At 38.9% G+C, this 25,437-nt stretch overlaps 1 protein-coding gene across 1 annotated transcript; it reads left to right on the top strand.

Moving 5' to 3' along the window:
• The first annotated feature begins 30 nt into the window (after window positions 1-30).
• Window positions 31-24,189, top strand: LOC121423612. The gene is made up of 8 exons (XM_041618995.1): window positions 31-181; window positions 17,470-17,700; window positions 18,855-19,035; window positions 20,369-20,495; window positions 21,682-21,784; window positions 22,652-22,870; window positions 23,367-23,494; window positions 23,868-24,189. The coding sequence occupies exons 2-8, from the start codon at window positions 17,523-17,525 to the stop codon at window positions 24,045-24,047; spliced, it is 1,116 nt and encodes a 371-aa protein (XP_041474929.1). The 5' UTR covers window positions 31-181; window positions 17,470-17,522; the 3' UTR covers window positions 24,048-24,189.
• Window positions 24,190-25,437: the final 1,248 nt, after the last annotated feature.

The following is a 25,437-nucleotide window of genomic DNA, read 5'->3' as shown; positions in this document are numbered from 1 at the left end:
GTAAACACGGGCCAAGGATCTAGGAGGAGAGTCAGAGTTATTTTTAAACATTGTGAAATAGCTGTGCACCAAATTATTAGCGATTTCAAAAAGACGAGAGGAAAGGTCAGACGATCGACCCAGTGAAGATCTGGAGTAGAATTTCACGAACAGCCATTGACATTGTTCAAAGCTTCGAAAGGTAATTTATTTGAGGAGTTATTTCACTGGTCTTACTTTCTTAGTCAGGACAGCTCGCAGCTCAGGACTGCTGTAATTCTGGATATAGAATTCTAGCTATGCTCTCATATACAAAGGGAATTATCACGATTCCGTGTTTGAGTAATTTGAATTGCACAGGAGCTAAATCACCGTTTTGGTGAATGTACTTTCTTACATGCGGTTTATGAAAAAAATGTAGTGCTGATACAGATTTACAGTTAACTAACTGTCTTTAATAATTCATTTATACTTGATTTATAATCAAGAAACATCTTTATACCCATCTTTCAAAAGTGTAGTGGCTGTTGAATCCCTTATCAGAGGTGGCATTATCGTGATATTGGGAACCACCGTTCACTGGCGACAGCCCGCTAGACCGAGGGTCCGCGAGACCGAGGGTCCGCTAGACCGAGGGTCCGCGAGACCGAGGGTCCGCTAGACCGAGGGTCCGCGAGACCGAAGGTCCGCTAGACCGAGGGTCCGCGAGACCGAGGGTCCGCTAGACCGAGGGTCCGCGAGACCGAAGGCCCGCGAGGCCGAAGGTCCGCGAGACCGACTTTTTTTCCCTTCATTGGTTGCCGCGGTCGAGTGGTTTAAGGCGACTCGTTGCAGCGGCGTAACAGGTGCCTGTTATCAGAGGGGGGGGGGGGGCAGATCTAGAGCCAAATATTTCCGAGTAATTCCGTCTAGAAATAATTGCATACATTTAACTAGGATTTCAGTTAAGGTTTCAGTAGTGAGCACGGGAAGCGCGTTCCGGGGGGGGGGGGTTGCAGGGAGGGGAGTGTACCTATACCCCCCCCCCCCCCCCCGAGAAACGAGGAAGGTCTGACGTTTCTTTGATTTGTTCCTTAGCTGCTCTCGCTCATCTTAATCCGTTAAAAAATCTTCTATATAAAAAAAGGCTGGCCAGTACATCAGAATACTTAACCATTGGCGTAAATCCGGGGGATATACCCCGCCCCCACACACTCACTTTTTGGAGTGGGCGGTTGGTGTGTACAAATATCCCCCCACATTTTAGGGAAGAAAATATATTTTAAGTAATCAGTGAAAAAACATACTTCAAAATTTCTATTTGAAAATGCGATTTAAAACCAAAAAAATTATATTATGAAATGTGATTAAAAACGAGAAAAGTTGTTCTTTATGGCTCGTTCGCTTTGACCGCTCGCTAAATAGATATTCGAATGTGTGTATAGAGGGGGCAGGGGCGGATCCAGCCTTCGCCAATAGGGGGGCCCGGAATTTTTTTCAGCCATATTTTCCCCGATCGGCCGCTCGAAGATGATTTTTTGTTTGTTTCTTTGAAGGGGGTAGTCCTAAGAGTCACTTCTTATTTTTATTCTTTAAATCAACGTAAATATATAATATTATAGTCCTTATTTAATAATGCGAGCGCGAAGCGCGAGCAAATTTTTCTTAATTGTATTTTTTCCTTAAATTTGAACATTCTGAATAAAAAGATGTGCCTGCAATAATTACTACGAACACGAAGTGCAAGCAGAAATTTTTGATACACGTTTTGAAATGATCGGGAATGTAGGCCTACCTGCTTGCAGTTAGCCATAAAGATGTTACATATTTCAACAATCAAATAAGGCGAGCGCGAATTGCGAGCAGAAAAATATGACATTTCTACATAAAGAATGAAAAATTAATTTTTGTAATCATGAAAAGATAGCTACATAACTAAACAATTGATGCAAGCGCGAAGCTCGAGCTGAAAAATTCTAGTTTTAGACCTAAAACGGGACACTATTCATGTTTTGTAAATCATGAAAAGGACGAGTAAGAGGGGGAATTCTTACATTAATAATTCGAGCACCAAGGACGAGCAGAAAGTTTTCTGAATGAACATGCGTGCGCCTGTTTCAGATTTAGACATAGAATCTAGGCATTTTTAATACATCTTTTAGCATGAAAATAAAGGTGAGCGCGAAGCGCGAGCTTAAAATATTTGATATTCCGATTTGAAAAAAGGGGTCAATTTGAGCTTTATATTTCAAACACTTTGTAGGAAAATTGTAAGGTGGATATAAAATATTACTTGATAAAGAGCTGATATTTTTCATCATTACTTTGAGTTTTGGACATAGGACCAAGACATCCTTAGGACATGTTATCATATGAATATGATGACTATATATCTTCCTATTCATCTTGCTAAGCGCGACATTAAACAAAAGGAACAATTTAATTATTAAATTGATACCTTATTTATTAATGCATAATGAGGGCGCGGAATCTGATGATATTATGGCCTGAACAATGTACATTTTAAGCACTTTTATGATCATGAATAGGATGCTTCAGTTTTCAGTTGATATATTTTTAACCAATAATGCGAGCGCGAATCGGGAGCCGAAATTTTCTTATAAACTGCCATGAAAAGGGGATTTAAGTAGTTTGTTGAGACATAAATACCTCGCAAATCAAAATGCAAGCATGGCAGCGCTAGCTGATACGTTTTGACAATCAGACCTGAACAGGGATATTTTGAAAACTTTAGGGAATACATGAGAATAATAGGTACCTGATAAATCAATTTCGCGTGCGCGCAGCGCGAGCAGAAAATGTTAATATTCAGACCATAAAACTGACATTTTTACAGCAGAGCACTTTTTAACCATCAATTTGTAAATCACACAAATTAATGAAAGTTCGATTTTCAAGGAGAAATATGTTTTGTATATTAACTTCCAAACTTGATATTTAGGCTCCATGTTGAACAAGATATATGAATCGCCTGACAGGCAATACGAGCGCGAAGCGCGAGCAAAAATTTTATACAGTGACATGAAAGATTTTTTTTCTTCAAGTCTTCCTCTGCTATTATTTTATTCACTCGTCTTCCTACTCTTTCCTTTTTTCTATTTTGCTCCGCCAATAGAAGGGGGAGCCGGGCCCCTCGCCCCCTGGATCCGCCTATGGGGGGGGGGGATAAAAACTCGAACATCCCAAACTCCTCAAAGTGGATTTACACCGGTGTACTCAAAACACCCTTTCGAAACAAGCCCCTCCCCAGTTCCCATGAATAGGTGTTTATTAACAACATTAACATATTTAAATGAATGAATTTATGTATAATACATGTTTACAAGAATGTTTTTGTATAACATGAATCATATAAATGAAATTCATAACATAAGCATAGTCTATAAAAGAACACAATGTGATACCAGGCGCGTAGCCAGGGGGACGGTGGGGGCGGTCACCCCCCCCCCAAAACGTCCCCAAAAAGAAAAAAAAAGAAGGGAAAAAAGAGAGGAGAAAAGGAAAAGGGAAGGGAGGAAAGGGAAGAAAGGTAGCTTTGTGTTTTTTTATTTTTATTCTTTATTTTTTTCTCAAAAGAGAAACTCCTTCACTCTTCTTGCTCTAAATTCATATATGAATTTTGCTTCCGCGCTGCGCGCGGTCAAATGACAATATTGAAGTTCTCCATTGTTCCCCCACCTTTTCTCTAACCCTGTTTTTCCACCTCAGCTATGTGCTTCTTGCCAGTTAAAGTTAAAATTGTATACATTAGGGCATGAATTTGAGTAAGGTTATTCCGAAGTAAATATATGAAGTTATCTTTTTTTTCAATTGATCGCGCAACTTCTGGTCTGGTCGGCTCCGAGCGGGTAAAATCTTTATATCAGTTTCTGCCGTCACCTCCATAAAGTCAGCTTCTCCCGCTTTTCAGCTCATTACTATAAACAACCATAATTTGGGGGCAAACAGGTTCTTAATTTTAAAAGAGGAAGGTATGGAATTCGTGTCGTATTAAATAAAAAAGTAAAATTTTTTTTAAATCCAATTGTATTAAACTTCATGTCATTTCCCTGTATACATTCATCTCCTGTCCTGCGCCCTCAGTTTGAAATTTTGAATGACACTTAAGTTTCTTTATATTCAAAATGAAGCGCTTCAGGATGAGTCAAAAAAATTAATCATCCTTAAAAGAAAATAGTGCGCATAAAGTTGAAACTTCTTGAAACTTCTTGAAACTATCTATCTATATAATAAAGTTTATTATATAGATAGATAGTTTCAAGAAGTTTCAACTTTATGCGCACTATTTTCTTTGTAATGAAGTTCAATAATCTTAGAAAATCAATTAAATTAGAGACGATTGGGTATTAGAGATATCTACATTTGATGAAACGTCCGCCCTTTGAAATTTCAGAGTTTCATTGCTCTGCGCGGGGAGGAATATCTTCCTCTACCAATCTTCTCCTCTGTTTTGCGAGTTAAAAATATGCACTGATGCTAAATTGTTTGTAATCAAATCTGATCTTTCCAAAGAAAGTTTCAATATATCTTTGAGAATACCCTTTTCTCGGGACCCTTTTTATGGCAAGAAAAATTGATAAAACACTTTAGCTTCCGCGCTTCGCGCGGAGTTATTATCATTTTAATTTCCTCCATTGTATACCTCTTTTGTGCGTTCACAATCACTTTTGAAAACAAGGTTCAAAATCGCAATATAGTCAACCGAATTGGAGGTACTAGAGACAAGAGAAGCGGCTCCTTTTCATTTTAATTTATGAAACACTAAAAGCTTCGCGCTTCGCGCGGGAGGGGGAAACTCCCCTTCCCTGCACCCACCCCCTAGGGAGCGCGCTTCGCGCGCTCTGTAAGTGTTGGCACGCTTCGCGTGCATTGACCGCCCCCTCCTAGATGAAATCCTGGCTACGCGGTTGTGTGATACCCCATGTGATATCAGCATATAATACAAAAGAGTCTTGATGCAGTCTGACAAGAAGCAAATCACCATAAAAATTGATCGTATGCATGAACATAAATTAAATGGTTTGGGTGATTTTTTACCAAAAGAAATGCTGTTAAGGGGAGAACCAAAAGTTAGCAAAAGTGCTAGTCGAAAATGGTTTCCCCAAAAGGATCAAAGTGCAACTACTCTACTAAAACAACTTTCTTTTTTTTTCCCCAAACTCATGTCAACCATCAAACTTCATTAATCAAGTGAGTTTTCATATCTTTTACGAAATGAAAACCGTGTTCTCGAATATTCTGGGGCAAACTATTCAAAAACTCCAATAAAATGTATAGAGAAAGTGCCATGTGTAGTGTTACTTTTGGGGAGTCTTAGCATGGAACTCTGCTCACCCACCCTTTCGACACATCGACAATCCCTTCCCCGCTTACTCTCACTTTGTTTGCTTTTGTTTTGTGTTGTATTGGTTTTTTTTTCTCCAGCCCGGTTGAAGAATTAATGTGTGTTTTTTTCTTGGGGGGGGGGATACCCCGCCCCCTCTGGCTATGTAATGATGCAATCGATCCGCATCTTTCAGTTCTTGTATAAGTCTCGAAATCTCGTCGATCTGTCATCATCTGTGGGACAAACCAGTAAGATGGGGGACTAATAAAAAAAGGGTTTTAGGTAACACCCCGAGAGGATTACTCCTCCGGAGGGCGACTCCCCCATGGAAATTCCCCCGGAGGACCATTCCTCGAGGACAGGCTTCTCGGAGGAATACTGATTAAAACCGGCACTCTTAATTGAGTGACAAATCAATGTACGTTCTTCTCTTTAAAACTTTCACCTTCTTGGTCTTCTTATTTTTGGTTGTTTAACTGAAAAGAAAAATGCTAGGACATGTAAGATAGGATTGCCCATAATAAAGCTTCAATGCTCCAGGTGTATGTATTTCTATATTGTTTCCAGTTTTCTTGTTAAAGATTAAATGCACAAGATCATGTAACAGAATTACCTTAAAAAAATAAACGTTAAATGAGTATATAATTTAGAAGTGTCAGTGAAATTAGGCAACGTAAGTTTCTACTGTAAGTATCGGACCCCCCCCCCCCCCCAGAGCCCTTTCATGCGCGCAGTAAGTGTTTCGCATGATTCGCGTGCTCACTACAGCCCACTACCTGGAAATGTTTTGGCTCTACCCCCCGCCACCTCCCCCCCCCCCCCCGAAAACAGGCCGCTTCGCAACGAGGCGCTTTAAACCACTCGTCACCTGGGGGGCGTTTCATGAAAGGACTTGTCGGACATTTTATCCGACAAGTACAAGTTTATCCGACAGTTACCATAGGAACAGTGCATCTCAGCCAATCAAATTCATGGAAAGATGTCAGATCTGATAACTTGTCGGATGAAAATATTGATGAAACGCTAGCTCCCCTGATGAAGGAAAAAAAAGTCGGTCTCGCGGGCCTTCGGTCTCGCGGGCCCTCGGTCTCGCGGGCCCTCGGTCTCGCGGACCCTCGGTCTCGCGGACCTTCGGTCAAGTGGTCGGACCCCCGTTCACTTCATACAGCGGTGCTTTATTCAGTCACACGCACGGTTCCCCATTTCCACCTCCATTCACTTCGTACCCAAGTGCACGAACACAAATCTACGAGTGGTTCCCAAAAACACGATTTGGCCTCAAGAGGTTTATTTTTGTGAAAACTTGAACTTTAATTTCATAATCATACTGTAGGGATTGATTTTGTACTTTTATTTCTTTCCACTTTTATTTCTTTCCACTCTTAGTCATGAATCATCCCCTTTTTCTAATAGAACACCCCTCATTTATATTCACCCTTTTCATCCTCACACAAGGTTCTTTTGTATTTATTCACTCCACCATCCTCCATACAGCTTTCTTCACTCCTCTCTCTCTCACTCTCTCTCTCCTTCCATCTCTCTCCTGATTGGTTATAATGTTAAGTTGATGCACTCAAGCTTTTAGGATAATTTGCATATAGTTTGAATATCTTTTGTTTGTATATATGAATATTCAGTTATACTTTGTTCCATTGATTTACATTTATATGAATATTGATTTTCCTTAAATAATTTGAATGGAATGTTGCTAGAATGCAACAAGGCTTTTGTACATTAAAAACTGGGAGTTGGCCAGTAAGTTCTGAACATGATAGCATGTCTTGTCTGCTGGGCTGTCTCTGTGCATGAAGAGTGCTAGGAATGAGAATTGATAAGAACCCCGTACTACATTGGTGCCAGCGGTGTTTTCTAGTCCTCTTCTACCCCAGAGCTTCAGGCAGCTTTACCCACCAGCAGCTGATAGTTGAATTTTCACCCTACTTCGAGTGATTTACACCCTCCTTCGAGTTATTTACATCCTACTTCGAGTGATTTACTGCACCCTTCTTCTGTGGATAAATTATCAGTACACCCTTCTTCTGTGGATACAGCTTCCATAAAGCATCTACTGATTGTATTTTCTTCCTACTTCATGAGAATTCTCCATTAATGTGAGTTCTACTTTCATGATCTAAATTTTGTTCTACATACTTGCTACTTTTGTATCCATGTATGCAGTTGAAAACTGAATGTACTCTACATTCTATAGTGAGTTGGATGTGCACTCTCAAGTTTGTCAAGGCTTGTATCTCAAGACTGACTTTTGAATATTGGTGAGTCACTTAGCTTTAACTCCTGTTCATACATTCACCCTCCTTCATTTAGCAAGAGCTATTTCTGCTTCGATAGCTGAGTGATTATTATTGACTCTTGCAAGTTGATAGTCAATCTATAGTAATTTGACATATACATATATGTAGCTGTATATATAGAACTCTGTTATACACATTTAACACCCTACCATCATGTTTCGACTTGATCTCCCTGAAATCTTCACTGGAGAAGATGGCAGAAATTTCGGTCAATGGGCAAGGAGATTAGAAGTTGCTGCCGAGGTACTCCCACAGGCAGAGAGGAAGCTTCATCTTCTTCTTCCATCGAGACTTGCCGGTGCCGCATTTACAGTATGGGAGAGCATACCAGCCTCTGACCAACAAGACTATAGCATAGTAAAGAAAAAGTTGATGACAGTGTTTGGGAATACAAATTACCTGAATTCCTTCAAATCATGCATTGATGCAAGGAAAAGACATAGAAACGAGGCCCTAGAAGTGTTTGCAGCGGCGATAGCCACTCTCGTTGAAGAAGCCTTTCCAGACTATGATGCTGCAGGAAAGGACGGCGAGAAATTTCGCAGATTTCTTGCAGGTATTGACAAACCCCTTCAGATAAAGATATACGAGATGGGCGCTAATACTTTCGCTGAAGCATTAGACATTGCCGTACGGGTCGAAAGAGCCAATCAAGTTGGGCAACCGCTAGATGAGACAATAGCTTCAGTTTCACCGAAAAGAAGTGATCCAAACTCTGTATTATTGGAGAAAGTGATGAAACGATTAGACGATCTAGAACTGAAATTCGAAGGATACAAATCTAAGCCCAAACATCAATACTACGATGGGCATCAGAAGCAGTCTAGATCACCAAGCCCTGTACGCAACCGACATGAACATCAATCTAGATCGAGGTACCGAAATTCAGATGATCACTGGCATCGGTCGTCTGGACATCATCGGTCACCCAGTCCATACTCTCCACACCATAGACGATTTAGGTCACCAAGCCCTCAACGCTTTCATCGCAGCCCTCCCCGATCAAGTCCACTCAGATATAACACTTATGATGGCAGATCAACTAGCCCTCACCAACGCCGATACCAAAGTCGACCTAGCTGGCAGCCTACATTTTCTGATGACCGCCATCCCTCTGATGTGAGAGATTCACCCTATCGTCAGATGAACAGTACTCAGTCGAGGAAAGTTCACTTTGATCACAACCAGGGAAACTATTCATAGTTGATGACAAGGGTCGACCATCAACTTCATCCCTCTTTGATAAACAGACCCAAACTGAAAATGAATGTCATCCTTCATCTATATCGACTGTCAATCGTAGGTCTTCATCACCTCCACCACCATACATTCCCACAATTGTCGACAACAAGTATATTTTAGCCTTCATCGACAGTGGTTCCTTTATATCGCTGATGAGTGCAGATTTCTACTACTCAATCCCAGAGAGCCAGCGAAGTCCATTACACAAGACAATAACTTTGGCTTCAACGATAACCAGAGAAGGTATTGACATTATTGGAACAACCTCACCAACCATCCATCTTGGAAACAAGACAGTCAAGCATCTGTTCAGAGTAGCGAGAAACATAACTCACCCTTTCGTCCTTGGTTGGGACTTCATGGACCAACATGATGCCTCCATCTCTGCTCGTACATCTACATTCAATATGCCTGGTATGAGTATTCCACTTGTTGAACGACATCAACACCAAGTACCACTCAAATGTAATGTTTGTCTGATTGGAAAGACAACTCTCCCTGGAATGAGTGAGGTGCATGTTCAAGGTCGATTGATTTCACCACAACCTGATGTAGTTCCACAAGACTACAATGGAATATTTGAGCCCTCTATCGACGAACATCTCAATATTGCAGGTGCGAGATCCCTTTCTCGACCACAAGATGGTATCATCCTACTCAGACTGATAAACCCTACATCTGAGATGGTAGAATTGTCTGCTAACACTGCACTCGGGCAATTCTATTCTACTACTGGAGACAGAGAGGAAGAGTACGAGATTCTTGACGGTGTTGTAGCCGGCACACAGGAAAGCTCACCTCTTGACCTTTCTTCAATGCTCCCTACTTCGAACCTGTCCAAAACCGAGTATGAAAGCGCTGAACGTCTACTCAATTCTTATTCTGATGTTTTCAGCAGCACATCTGAGGATATTGGACAAACTAATTTTGCTTACCATGAAATCAACACAACAACAGAGACACCAGTTCGACAAAGAGCATACAGAACTTCACCTACTATGAGAGTTGAAATACAGAATCAAGTCGATGAGCTACTAAGACGAGACATTGTTGAGGAAAGCTTCAGTCCATGGGCCAGCCCAATTGTGATGGTGAGAAAGAAAGACAACACCTACAGGTTTTGTGTAGACTACCGAGCATTAAATGCTATCACAGTCAGAGACTCCCATCCTATCCCACGTTCTGATGATTCCATCGACGCTTTAGCATCATCTTCCTATTTTAGCGTTATCGACTTGTCATCTGGATATTGGCAGATCCCACTTGAGCCGCGGGACAGAGAAAAGACTGCCTTCACTACAGGAACTGGACTCTATCAATTCAAGGTCATGCCTTTTGGCTTGGTTAACGCACCGATGACTTTCCAGAGAGTCATGGAAGCAGTTCTCCATGGGTTACATTGGTCAATATGCCTCATCTACTTGGACGATTGCATAGTACTTGGCAAGACATTTCAAGACCATCTACACAATCTCCAAGAAGTATTACAACGATTCCGAGATGCTAACCTCAAGCTTAAACCTTCGAAATGTCAATTCTTTCGAAAGGAAGTAACCTATCTTGGTCATGTGATCAGTACTGACGGAGTTCTCCCCGATCCAGTCAACACCAAGAAAGTGTCATCCTGGCCTCAACCAACGACTCCAACCCAAGTGAGATCATTTTTGGGACTTGCCTCCTTTTACCGGAGATTCATACCAAACTTTGCTCAAGTCTCATCACCACTCACTGACTTGACGCAGAAAGGCAAGAAGTTTATCTGGACGGCTGAATGCGAGGAAGCCTTCAACCAACTAAAGTCCTCTCTCACAAGCCCACCTATCCTTGCATATCCGGATTTTGCCAAGAAGTTTAGTTTGGCGACTGATGCTTCACAAGATGCTATTGGGGCCGTACTCTCTCAGTCACAAGACAGAAATGACCGAGTTGTTGCTTACTACAGTAAGAAGCTAACTCCAGCCCAACAGAAATGGTCAACATATGACAGAGAACTATGGTCCATAATTTCATCTGTTCGGCATTTCAGACATTACTTAAGGGGCAGAGAATTCACAATCCATACAGATCATCGACCCCTCTTGGCCTACAACAAGGTTCCGATACAAGATGATGCCACAGGACGCAGAGCAAGGTGGATCGTAGAGTTGAACGCATATTCTTTCACCATGAATCATAGAAAGGGCACTGCACATCGTAATGCCGATGCTATGTCACGCATGCCAGACGAGACAGCACCCCTTGTTAGCATGGTAAACACACGCTCCTCTACGAGAAATCGATCTACAACTCAATTCGACCAAGCATCTACCAATCCAAAGTCACGTGACTCTGTGGATGACAAAGTTACTGAGAACTTTATCCTTTCTAACCATCATGCTAATTTACAATACCACCAGCAACATGACATGGACATTCAAAGGATAATCAAGTACATCAAGGAGCACCATCATCCGACAGTGAGAGAAGTAAGACGACAATCACCCCGTCTTCGACGTCTTTTATGGCAGCTCCCTCGATTTGTATTTCAGAATGGTCTCTTATACCGACGACGACAAGACAACTTTGGAACATCCTCACTTCAGGTAGTTGTACCAGAATCTCTCATCCCTCGAGTGTTAGAAGAGATACATGGTAATCCATCTTCTGGACACTTCGGAGTTCAACGCACACTACACAGAGCTGAAGCTATGTGCTATTGGCCGTTCATGCACAAAGATATAACCAACTACTGCAGAACCTGCCATGCCTGTGAGTCAATAAGATCACCGAACCCAAAGCACCAAGCTCCGCTTCAGAACATCAAGACAGACCACCCTCTTCAGATTGTATTCGCGGATATAGCGGAACTTCCTACTTCGAGAAGTGGATACCACTATATTTTGGTTGTGGTTGATCACTTCAGTAAATATACCAACATTTACCCTATGCGAGACCAGACCGCCCAAACTGTTGCAAGACACTTATTTGAAGAATACATCAAAGAACACGGAGTTCCAGAGTCGTTACACACTGACCAAGGAAGACAATTTGAATCTCGACTTGTTCAAGATCTCTGCAAGAAGCTTGGTATCCGCAAATCGCGTTCGTCTCCATACCACCCACAAGGAGCAGGTATCGTCGAGAGAGCGAACCGAGTTATTAAGGAACAGCTTGCAAAGTACATAGCCGATCAAGGAGGTGACTGGGACAAACATATACATCAACTACAACTAGCCTACAATACCAGTGTTCATTCAAGCACAGGTATGACACCCTATTTCGTCATGCATGGTCGTGAAGCACGGACCCGGCTAGTATCACTTGTCCTATCATGAAACAGTCATATGATTCTCCTCAAGAGTATGTCACCGATGTTTGTTCTCGGCTGAGAAAGGCTTTCCAACATGCCAAGCAGAAGACAGACCAAGCTCAACTTCGACAGAAAAAGGACTATGATGTCTCAACTAGAACCATCAAGTACACTCCCGGAGATCTTGTTTGGTTGCACGATCCCGTCAATGCTAGACACAAATTAGAGCCTAACTGGAAGGGACCTTTTGTCATTGTCTCATCCTCTCCTGATGAACTTGACTACAAGATTGCCGACATCCATAATGAAAATGTGAAGAAACTGGTTCATCACAATAGGCTCAAACTTTTCAGGTCAAAAGCATATCTTCAAGGAAAGACTCCTATCACTCGTCCTACTTCAGACAGTCAGGAAAGACATCTTTCCATTCGTCCTCCTTCAAGTGCTCAGGCAAAGCCTGATATTCCTCCTCCATCTAACTTAGCATCTCAGTCTTCAATAGAGATGCCATGGTCAGCAAAATCTCAAACACATGCTGATCAGATCCCCATCCAGCCGGTGGAAAATCTTCAGGTTCCACCTCAACTACCAATCCACCCTGTGAGAAGTGAGACTGATCGACCTTCACGGTCAGATTCATTTTCTCAATCTGCAGACCAATCCATTCAACCCCAGAGGTTAGACAACTCTGATCCACCATCAGGGTCAGAGAAGTCTAAAGAACAGTCATCTACCCAATCCATACAGTCGTCTACCCAATCCATGCAGTCGTCTACCCAATCCATAAATTCACACCCTATGTTGGATGATTCTGACCAACCACCATGGTCAGAGTCTATGGGACAGTCGTCCACTCTACAACAGCAGACTAACCAATCCATTCAACCCTTGGAACCAAACCAGGTTAATTCTCAAGGACGACAAGTAAACTCTCCTGACCAATCCAATATACCAGGACCCTCTAGAGAGAACCAAGGTGACAACCTGGAGGTCACCAACCGAGAACGCCCTCCTCAACCATCAACTGATGAATCTGTGAGCCAGCGTGTAACTCGTATGCGAGAAGATCCCTCTTCGACTTCACGAACTTCACGAACTCGTTCAGGCCGTTCTATACATAAACCAAAGAAGTATAGCGATTATCAGTTATGACTCTTCCTGGAAGTGAGACATTTTGTAATTCATAGAACTGAAGATGTTATGATCGTCAATGTTAATTTTAGATTACTTCCCGAAGGAAAGATCTGAACATTTAATAAATTCAAATTTGACATCTTTATCCAAAAAGAAGAGAAAACCGAACACTACAATGGACGCGTCAGATACTGACTTCGACATTAAAAGTGAATATTTTGGAATGAACTGTTATATCGGACAGAGACATCTACGAACCAAGATTAATATTTAGAAGAGTGAACGATTCGTCACATGCAAACTGATTCTTCATGATCCGATATTGAACAGACTCAAATTTCATTGATCTACAAGTCCAAACATAAGAAATTTGAACTGACTATTTTTTTCAACACACGGATAAATGAATTTGAATGAACTTTAAATCATATGGATTAGTCATTTTGAAACAGAAAATGAGTTTTTTTTTTAAATATGGACAGCATTTGAACATCAATCATTGATGTACAAGTTAAGAGTATCAGAATATTAATTTGAAAATCATGCATGTACTTGGTTTACTTTTTTTAATTAACTGATTGACTATTGACATTTATGTAGGAAAATTGAACAAAATACCGTTATTTCTATGTCAAAAAATTGTAAGTCAAACATTTTTTTTTTTAAAAACATGATAGAATATGAAAAGGATCAGATAGAAATGCTATTGAAACCAAAAAATTTGACAAAAAAGTAAAGATATTGTTTTCATATACTGTTATTCATACTTATACATGCAAAACTAAGATTATTCCAAGACAGACATCACTCTGTTTATATTGTCAGTTGAAATAATTTATGATAATTGTAAATTTATCTTTATAGGAAAAAGATTACTATTTTGGTACAGTAGGTTTTTTTTTCCAAAAGTGAACCAAGAGGAAAAGAATTCCTTTCAGAATATAAGGTATTTAAGTATATTTCAATGTGATATGTGATGCTGAATATCTAAAACTTAAAGATATTATTGAGTTGATTTTAATCCTGCACAAAAGGTACTGCTTTGATCAAATCGATATGTGTTTCAAAAAAAAAAATCATTTAAAAAAAAAATGAAATAATTTTGTGATTATATTTCAGATTTATTGGTACAATCACATATTTCAGTATAAAATATGTTTGGATAGTGATGATAATGATTTATCTCATTTTAGTGATTGCGTATAGCAGGATAGTTGGTACAAAAAAAGTGAAAAATTAATCAGTTTACTTATTGAGTACAAGGATAACTCATAGGACAAAGCTTTCTAAAAGTTTTGATAATTATTGAAATTTGTTATCAATGGTTTAATGCCGGTAGAAATGAAGTAATTTCTGCACTTGATAATAACATCTAGGATAAATGATAAAATCATGGAGATCTGAAATCATTCATGTAACTTTGGAGAATTTAAAATTTTCAGATTATCCATACCTATGTATTGATCTCATTTCATATTTGGTACAGACATGATCTTGTTTAAAAAAAAAAGAAGATTGTTTACATTGATGAAATTTTATATATTTTATACAACAAAAAAGAATAGAAGAGAAGAAAACACAAAAAAATGGTGTTCGAAAAAGAAAAATTGTTTTCTTTCATAAAAAAAAGAGGAAAACATAAAAAGGTATTTTTTTTAAACTTTAAAGTCGAATCATCTGTTTGAAAAAAAAAGAAAGAAAAAAAAAAGAATAATTCCATCCAGGTGTATGGATAGTATGGTTGATACAAGTCAATCACTTTAGATATGTTTATATTTATGAAAGTACTCCATTTGTTAAATTCCATTGTTTTATAGCGACTAATGACAATTTATTTTTTTAGTGAAAAGGATATATATGCTTGATAGTCATTTTCCAATGATTACAAAACGATGGTACATTTTTAATAGTTCTGATGTTTAGTAAATTTTCGAAGATAGATAACTACAAGATATTTCAAATTATAAAATGAGGACATTTTATTTGTGAAGGAAAGTCTAGTTTGTAGGGATTGATTTTGTACTTTTATTTCTTTCCACTTTAATTTCTTTCCACTCTTAGTCATGAATCATCCCCTTTTTGTCTCACCTGCGAAGCAAAGTGAGACTATAGGCGCCGCTTTTCCGACGACGGCGGCGGCGGCGGCGGCGGCGTCAACATCAAATCTTAACCTGAGGTTAAGTTTTTGAAATGACATCATAACTTAGAAAGTATATGGACCTAGTTCATGAAACTTGGCCATAAGGTTAATCAAGTATTACTGAACATCCTATTAGAGTTTCATGTCACATGACCAAGGTCAAAGGTCATTTAGGGTCAATGAACTTAGACCATGTTGGAGGAATCAACATCGAAATCTTAACCTGTGGTTAAGTTTTTGAAATGTCATCATAACTTAGAAAATATGTGGACCTAGTTCATGAAACTTGGACATAAGGTTAATCAAGTATCACTGAACATCCTGCATGAGTTTCACGTCACATGACTAAGGTCAAAGGTCATTTAGGGTCAATGAACTTTGGCCGAATTGGGGATATCTGTTGAATTCCATCATAACTTTGAAAATTTATGGATCTGATTCATGAAACTTGGACATAATAGTAATCAAGCATCACTGAAAATTTTGTGCAAGTTTCAGGTCTCATGATTAAGGTCAAAGGTCATTAGGGTCAATGAACTTTGGCCGAATCGGGGGTATCTGTTGAATTACCATCATAACTTTGGAAGTTTATTGGGCTAGTTCATTAAACTTGGACATTAGAGTAATCAAGTATCACTGAACATCCTGTGCACATTTCAGGTCACATGACCAAGGTCAAAGGTCAATGAACTTTGGCCGAATTGGGTGTATCTGTTGATTTACCATCATAACTTTGAAAGTTTATGGATCTGATTCATGAAACTTGTACATAAGAGTAATCAAGTATCACTGAATATCCTGTTTGAGTTTCACGTCACATGATCATGGTCAAAGGTCATGTAAGGTCAATGAACTTTGGCCATGTTGGGGTTTTTTGGTGAATAACCATCATATCTCTGTAAGTTTATTGGTCTAGTTCATAAAAAGTGGACATAAGAGTAACCATGTATCACTGAACATCTTGTGCGAGTTAGAGTAGTATTCAAAGTCAGCACTGCTGCTATATTGAACTGCGTGATGCAGGTGAGACGGCCAGAGGCATTCCACTTGTTCTAATAGAACACCCCTCATTTATATTCACCCTTTTATCCTCACACAAGGTTCTTTTGTATTTATTCACTCCACCATCCTCCATACAGCTTTCTTCACTCCTCTGTCTCTCTCTCTCTCTCTCTCTCTCTCCTTCTCCTTCCATCTCTCTCCTGATTGGTTATAATGTTAAGTTGATGCACTCAAGCTTTTAGGATAATTTGCATATAGTTTGAATATCTTTTGTTTGTATATATGAATATTCAGTTATACTTTGTTCCATTGATTTACATTTATATGAATATTGATTTTCCTTAAATAATTTGAATGGAATGTTGCTAGAATGCAACAAGGCTTCTGTACATTAAAAAACTGGGAGTTGGCCAGTAAGTTCTGAACATGATAGCATGTCTTGTCTGCTGGGCTGTCTCTGTGCATGAAGAGTGCTAGGAATGAGAATTGATAAGAACCCCGTACTACAATACATTTTCTTTTAACTTATCCTTTTAATTTTAAAAAAGGAATTGAGCAAATATATTGCAAATTCTATTATTTGAAAAATAAAAAGCTACACAAAAATATCAAATTTAGAAGACATCAGCCCATGACATGTTTGAGAAAGGCTTTTAATCTCAAATTCTGAAATCTTCAAAAACAGAAAACATGCAGATGCCTGATCAAAAATAAATTTTCTTGTAAAATTGCAAGATTTACCCATTAAAATAAAACTTTATATACTCCACATCATAATTGTATCAGGTGTTGGGATGAATTCCTCCTTCAAGCAGCAATGTGAAGACATTCCCTAACAAAAGTGATGATTTTTCTATACATTATACTTCTTTTTGTTATATTATAGGTATACATTTTCATATTTTACGATATTTATTTATGCTTATCTATGATAATTGGTATTGTATAATAGTATTGTGTGTATTGAGTTGTTGATTTTGTTGGAGATGTGAAATGTTGATATGAATAAACCTTGAACCTTGAAGATTGAATTTATCTTCAACAGGATTTACCCTACAAGACTTCTGCCTGTGGCTTTGAAAACCTGACCAAGCCAAGATGGGAAACACACAGGGTAATGTCCCCCAAGGGTCGTTGAATGTCACCACGATGCAAGGTCCTCAGGGCGCTGTCCAGTCGGGGGCCCACTCGCCTCTACCAGTTGACACCGTGCCCTATAGAGGGCCCAAGCTGGAGTATCTGATGATCAATATCTCGGCTAAGATGAGTGTACAACGTGAGTTACTTATTTCATTGTATAAAGATGTTAGATGCTACTATTGAGCTTTAGGGGGGCAGAGCCATAGGGGTAACCCCCCTCCGCTAATGATATTTTTAAGTTAATAAGTAGGAGAAACAAACTTTATAGTGGAGAAGTAAAGAAAAAAGGAGGAGGAGGAGGAAGAAGAATACAGAAAAGGAGTTGCGTCATGGAATTATTTGTTCGTCAATTTTAGTGATGATTTAATGAAGAATAAAAATTAAAAATCAAAGATACATGTATTATAAATGAAATACTCAATTGACCTTTTGGGGCACTTTTCCCCCTCTCTCGCTTTATAGGCCTATTATCCTGGTGTCGTCCCCTGATTGAGCTCTAAAAAAAACACAAAGACTTATATGTAATGTCAGTTCTGGAAAGAGAATTTATGCCGACTCAACCTCCCCTCAATTGCAGCGAGAGGATTATTTAGATCTATTTTCACTAGTAGTCTGAACATGTAGGTCTATGGTCTTAATCATCGAAAAAGGGGTGTGAATTGCTGTAAGCAAGGCTCAAATTACATTCAAGGCCAGCAGTTACAATCACAAGGGTGGATGCCTTTGGACTGGCCTTAAAGCCCCTCTCACTGGCATCAGATATTTGTTGTGCCATTTTCCATTTTTACAATCTATACCCTAATATAGAAATAAAATATAGAAAAGTGGATTTGTCGTAAAATTTGTATAATTTAAGGCCTAGGTTAGTCATTATATCGGTAAAGTGCCAATTCGGTCTACTTTCATTTAGTCTAATGCCATTCCGTCCATCAACATTTCATCTAACAACCATTTTGGTCCAATCATCACTACGTCTAATCACCATTTCGTCTGTTTCGTCTCATAGCCAGTTGGTCTAATGTCCATTTTAATTTCATTCGTTTTGCGCAATTAACATATAGTCCAATCGACCAAATGGTATACAGACTAAATGGCTATTGGATCAACTGGTTATTAGATGAAATGGTGAGTGGAAGAATTGGCAATTAGACCATGTGTATAGTGGACGAACTGATGGTAGACCAAATGATAGTAGACGAGTTGGCAATAGGAAGAATTGGCATTAGACGAATTGGAAATAAACCTTGAAACCAAAACTCATCCCTTCTGTTGCTCATTGCCTTTTTACAGCTGGATTCTTTCAATCCATGATCACAACAAACGTGGACGAGTACTACCCGACTCTGGTTCAACCGTACCAGCATGGCTTCAAGATGATTCAGTTTCAGACGATACCAGGGGTGAGGTCCCAGGCAGGATGGTTCAGCCAAGCAGTCCCATTCCAAGCTGTGCTCACAAGACCCATTGGAGTGTAGGTATTTTATTCTCATTTTTGTCTCACCTGCATAGTAGAGTGATACTGTAGGCGCTGCTTTTCCGGCGGCGGTGGCATCAACACCAAATCTTAACCAAAGGTTAAGTTTTTGAAATGACAGCATAACTTTGAAAATATATGGACCTAGTTCATGAAACTTGGACATAAGGTCAATCAAGTGTTACTGAACATCCTGCCTGAGTTTCAAGGTCAAATGTCAGTGAACGTAGTATTGTATCATATGAATGGTGTTTTTTGAGAATAATTATTTTATAGTAGTTTTCAAAGTCAGCATTGCTGCTATATTGAATCACATGATGCAGGTGAGACTGCCAGAGGCACTCCACTTGTTATGTGGAAGCATCGCAGTGTAGCAGTTCTGCCTCTCTTCTTGTAATCAGAGGGTCATGTGTTTGAATCCCACCATAGTCTTCTGGCCTTGATGGCAAGGCAACAATTCACCTTTTGCCACTCTCCACCCAGGTGTTAAATGGGTATCCAGTATGATGCAAAATCCTATGTACATGTAGTATGCTTAGGGCTGTTATCGTTAATTAAATTCTCTGTCGATATCGCGCTAAAAATATCTGCATTTACTTATGTTGTAGACCAATTACAGCCCATGTGTATTCTGCAAGGCAAATATGTAATTTTATATTCATATTTCAGAAAAAGAAAAAGCGATGAGGCAGTGTTTACACTGTCAACAATAGATACGTTTGCACCCACAGACGGACAAACTGACAGGATGAAGATAATTATCGAAAGAATAAAGTTCATTTAACCGTGAAATGTTTGATCTTTGAATTTTACAAAATAATTTTTTTCTTTTTTTGTTGGGGGGGTGGGTTCATTTTTTTATAGTCGATATCTCAATATTTCATACTATAATTTCATAATGACATGGGGGCATGGTGGTCTGGTGGTTCTGACTCTTGTCTTTCAATCATAGGATCGTAGGTTCGAATCCCAGCCATGGCATGAAATTTACCCACATTGTGCTGCACTCAACCCAGGAGAGGTGAATGGGTACATGGCGGGATTAATTCCTTGAATGGAAGCCTGACCTAAGGCCGGGCTAATGTGATTGGTACTAATGATGAGTTCTATAAACCGTTATGGTTTTTGAGATGAGGACGATTTGTCAAATAACAAGAATCCACTTCATTATCATATTTATTATGAATCTTCTTTTAACTTATTACCGTTGAAAAACTACATGCACTTTTAAAACTGTTCCAAAGTTACCTCCGGACTATAATCACTCTTGATATCTACTATATGGAAGAATAATTTGCTGATTTTATTTTTTTTATTATTTTTTTTACAGGCCTCCTCCCAATGAGCAATGGAATCTACAAATAGTCAAGAGCTTTATCGAGCTCCAAATATTTTACTCTTTCACATCGTGGTCCACCAATGGTCAGACGGCAAACACTACTGATGTTATGGCAAAGGTACGGGATTATAAGGATGATGAACAACATTTGTGTAGCGCCTTTTATCTGTAAAAAAAAAAAAACATTTAGAGGCGCATGTTAGATTAACTTAGTTGTTCAGAAGTTTCCTCATTCCAGAGCTGCCAACTAGTACATTTTTGGCATATTTAGTACATTTTTGCAAACATTTTCTTTCTTTAGAAAATACAATTTTGTACTTAACAATTTTTTTTTTTTTACAAATGTGTAATTTATTGAGAAAATCATCCCTATCTGTCTCTATTTCATAAAACTTTCCCAAATATGGTTATTGGATCAATGTAATTTCAGGTAACATGTTTTTTTTTCAATCATTTTGTTAAAACCAGGGTGAGATATGCACATGTTTAATTTTTTTTTTTTTCATCTGCAAGAGCAGTGCACATTTGAGCTGGCATGAAGCTTGAGTGCCACGATGAGTGCGAGCGCCGCGCATTTTATTATGTAATACAGTTTTTTTGGGGAAAATACTTTTTTTTTATCACAGAATACAATTTTCATTCCCAGAGATTGGCAGGTCAGTTATTCTATACAGGCAGATTGCAGATGTCGAGATGTTCATTCATGCAAAAGGGAAAAAACCATTCCTCAAATGAGAAGTAACAAAGTGCTCTTGGCTTCGAATCTTCATTTAGAACATATCTTGTTCGTCAGTGATTTACTTTTCTATAAATATTGAATAGCCAACCTTAATTGGGGGTAAGAAATATGAGTCTGTTTAGTGTATACTAGTGCACTTTCCTAATGAAGCATACAATTTTCTTTGGATTTGTACAAATGACATGTCAAATCCATTTGTAGTTGTAAGCAGAAAACTAGCATTTTTTTGTCTGAAGACAAGAGTTCTTGTGGGTGTTTTATAGAGCTGTCCGGAAGTTAAGAAAGACTTTAAGAATGACTGGTGAACCCTTCTTATGCGCTAAATAATCATTAATAAACATATAATGGTGAACATCATTTATCACAAGAAAGGATCGCCAGTCGTTCTTAAAGTCGCTCTTAACTTACAAACAACTTTATGAAATGGCCCCCAGAACTATGTGCTTTGCAGTGCTATGTAAAAATCTGGAGCGAAGTATAGCGCGATGCCAGGAAAATGATTCCTTGTAATTCATTTGTTTTTTGTTCTTGTCTTTTCATTTTATTTGGAATTATATTTTCCCAGATCATGGATATGTGTCAGAGAGGGGCCAGGCTTATCTGTATTGAAGCGACAGGAATGCAGCAGAATCCGTCATTTTCGTCAGGACTGCGTGGTCATGCTGGCAGTAAGTACATCCGGGTCCCTGTTTCACCAAGACTTTTTATAGTATAAACAAATGCAGAATTTCTATAACAAATTTACCATCAGCCAATCAGATAAAAGGATTTCAATAGCTTTTAACTGTTACTGTCATTTTTTTAGTATGATAAGTTTTATGAAATGGGTCCCAGATTTATCCAGTTTATTTTCATTTGGTCTAATGCCAATTCGTCCAGTGCCAACTTATCCACTATCATTTTTGGTCTACCATCAGTTTGTCCAATATCCACATGGTCTACTTCACATTTCGTATACTCACCATTTTGTCTTATAACCAGTTGGTCCAATAGTCATTTAGTCCATATACCGTTTGGTCTAATTGGACTCTGTGTTAATTGTGCAAAATGAATGGAAATTAAACAAATATTGACAAACTGGTTGCGAGACGAAATGGTCATAGACAAATTGGTGATTAGACGAAGTGATGATTGGACCAAATGGTTATTCGACCACATGGCTGTTAGACGAAACGTTGATGGACGTAATGGCATTAGACTTCATGAAGGTAGACCATGTGGTGAGTGGATGAATTGGCAGTTTACCATTTCTGCAAATCTTCTGAAGATCTGCAGTCCCCCTCCACCAACTTTCGACAGATACCTGTCAGCTCTCCATTGTGATTTTTAATTGCATTTTCAATGGAATCGAGGCGTTGTAGAGAGTTTCCCCGTAGTAAATGTGAAAACTCCCTAATGAGGCGGGCATTTAAAAAATATTCAGTGATCACCCACGCTCACTTGATCAACTAGGATACCTTGTCAATTTATTATGACTGGTGTGATTTATTCATGCAAAATTATGAATCAAAATTTCTTTCCTGCTTTCTCCCCAGCCATCGGAGTGGACCTGCTCTTTCACATTCCGCAGCACCCCAACCCGACCCCTTACATATACCATGGCATCCATGTGCCTATTACCTACACGGTGCAAGCGGGCTTTGGCATACCCTCCTACCAGTGTATGACGGACCTCAACGCCCAGTTCGGTGCCTTCCTGAACCAAGGATGGAAGCTAGTGGAGATTAATTTGGACTCTTCGCAGATGCAAAGAAGTAAGAAAGGGGGATGATCCTGTTTCGGGAGCATTTCATGGAAGTTGTTCTTTCAGCTACTGAAACCCTTAGATCTCATTGGCTTAGAACAAATTAGCCAGTGAAAATCACCATTTGCTTCATGAAGTGCAACACTCTTGAGCGTTCTTTTGTTTTAATTAAACTTGGCCTATACCTTCCCAAAACGTAGCTGAAATTTCACATTTCACATCTTAACATCCATGAAATGCCAGTCTATTTTCCGTATCTCTCAGAAATTGTTTTTATTTAGTTGGAAACTGTCCAAAAAATTAAGAAGAATATTCCCCTTTTTCTTGACTCTGAAAGATCGTTTTCATTTGATGACTACGGTAATTAAAATATCATAGTTTTGGTTCGATGCTGCTGCTGTAACAATTGTCATTGATGCAAAGAGTTTCTTTCAAAATTACTGATCACTGTGCCGGATTGAGTAGGATCAAAGTACAAGCTCCACTTTTTCCTTTTAAACATTCAGCAACTGGATTTACTACTGGGCAGATCTCTATGAATTCCATGTGGTTCTTTGAGAAGGAAGCTGCATATGCGAACGACTCCACACCAAAATGGCAGGGAACTATCATAACATACCAACACAAAGTCAAGGTCAGTAATATTTTTTTTCTGCTATCAAAAAAGTCGAGTTAAGCCGGCCTAAAGATCCACGATGATGATTGATGATGATAGTGATTATGGTGGTCATGATGATGGCAATTATGCATATGGTGGTGGTGATGATGATGATGATGATAACTATGATACTGCTGGTGGTAATGATGATTATGGTGATTATGACGATGAGCATGGTGCTGATGATAATGATGATGATGATGACGACGATGATGATGATGGTGACGGTATTGATAATTAGAATTACGTATAAATTTTTAACACAGTGATTGATGATACCAAGAGTTTCCTATGATGACTAAGATCATGGAACTTAAAATGATTCTCCACCCTCTTTACTTTCCTCTAGGCTCAGTTCGGTGGTGTAGCAGCATCAAGGCATAACTGGGACCCCATCCTGGTAGAGATGGGTCAACGTGGTTGGGAGTTGGCTTGTATCCTGGAAACGCCTGAAACACGCCAGAGCGGACTCACCTCGGCAACCACGACTGTCCTTTTGTTCTTTCAGAGGCCCATCATTCCCATGTAGATCTCCGTCTTGTAAGCATGCGGAACCATGGGGAAATCCTTGGCTCATGGCATGCATATATTCAGTCCGATTGGTGATTTCAAGTGTTATTGTTGGTGTTGAGAGCTTGAAAAGGGATCTCAGACGCCTACATTAGGTTTGGTTCAGCTGAAAAAGGATGATGAACTGATCTCAGACACTTACACGTACATTAGGTTTGATTCAGGCTTCTAAGCCTGAATTCTCAAAAGAGTTTTCAATTGTACCATGGACAATGCAGATTTATTTAATTAACGCGCTTCGTTTTAAACACACTTTGCCGAGAAGATGCATTTAATTGGATTTACCTTTGTGTACGCGATGAAGTAAGCGTAATCATGTTTAAAGGACAAGTCCACCCCAACAAAAACTTGATTTGAATAAAAAGAGAAAAATTCAACAAGCACAACACTGAAAATTTCATCAAAATCGGATGTAAAATAAGAAAGTTATGACATTTCAAAATTTCGCTTCATTTCACAAAAACAGTTACATTTCTTTTGTTTTTTTATTGTTTGAAATATGAAATATCTTGATTTTCTCATCATTGTCATGTGAAATAAAGTTTCATTCCTCCTTGAACACGTGGAATTCCATTATTTTAACATTTTGTGCTTCAGGAAAGGAGGTCCTAATCGTCAAATTCGTAAAAATTGAAATATTGTATAATTCAAACAATAAAAAACAAAAGAAATAGTGAGTGAGTGACATCATCGACTCTCACATTTGGATGTAACTGGCTCGTTCATATAACTATTTTGTTAAAAATAAGCGAAACTTTGAAATGTCATAACTTTCTTATTTTACATCCGATTTTTATGAAATCTTCAGCATTGTGCTTGTCTGATTTTTCTCTATTGATTCAAATCAACATTTTTCTGAGGTGGACTTGACCTTTAATTAACACGCTTCGTTTTAAACACACTTTGCCGAGAAGATGCATTTTATTGGATTTAACTTAGTGTATGCAATGAAGTAAGCGTAATAATGTTTAAAAAATCTGCATGATCCATGGTTTTGTACCATAGTACAATTGAAACCTCTTTAGAGGAATACTAATGCAACACCAAGAGATGACGTCACGCCTGTGCCCTAGCATCTAGACTTCATGCAAAAAGAGTTGGTGATAAAAAAGAAAGAAGAAAGTCAGGGAAATGTTGGATTCAAATCTCATTGTACAGAATGCAAAGTCTGAAGCAACCTCACATTTTTGCTTATTGAAATGTAAAAACCTCATTTTACTGTATTGTTTTTATTCTGTTTGGAAACTTGAGATTGTCATCACCAACAGCAAACTCATGATATGTCATATTTTCTAAGGTCAATCCCCCCCCCCCCCCCCCCCTCCCTTTAAAGTATAGGATTATGGCTG

Source organism: Lytechinus variegatus, chromosome 11 (genome assembly GCF_018143015.1).
Source record: "Lytechinus variegatus isolate NC3 chromosome 11, Lvar_3.0, whole genome shotgun sequence".
Taxonomy (NCBI): Eukaryota; Metazoa; Echinodermata; class Echinoidea; order Temnopleuroida; family Toxopneustidae; genus Lytechinus; species Lytechinus variegatus.
Note: the sequence above shows the minus strand (reverse complement) of the source record. Positions and strands in the feature narration are given on the sequence as shown.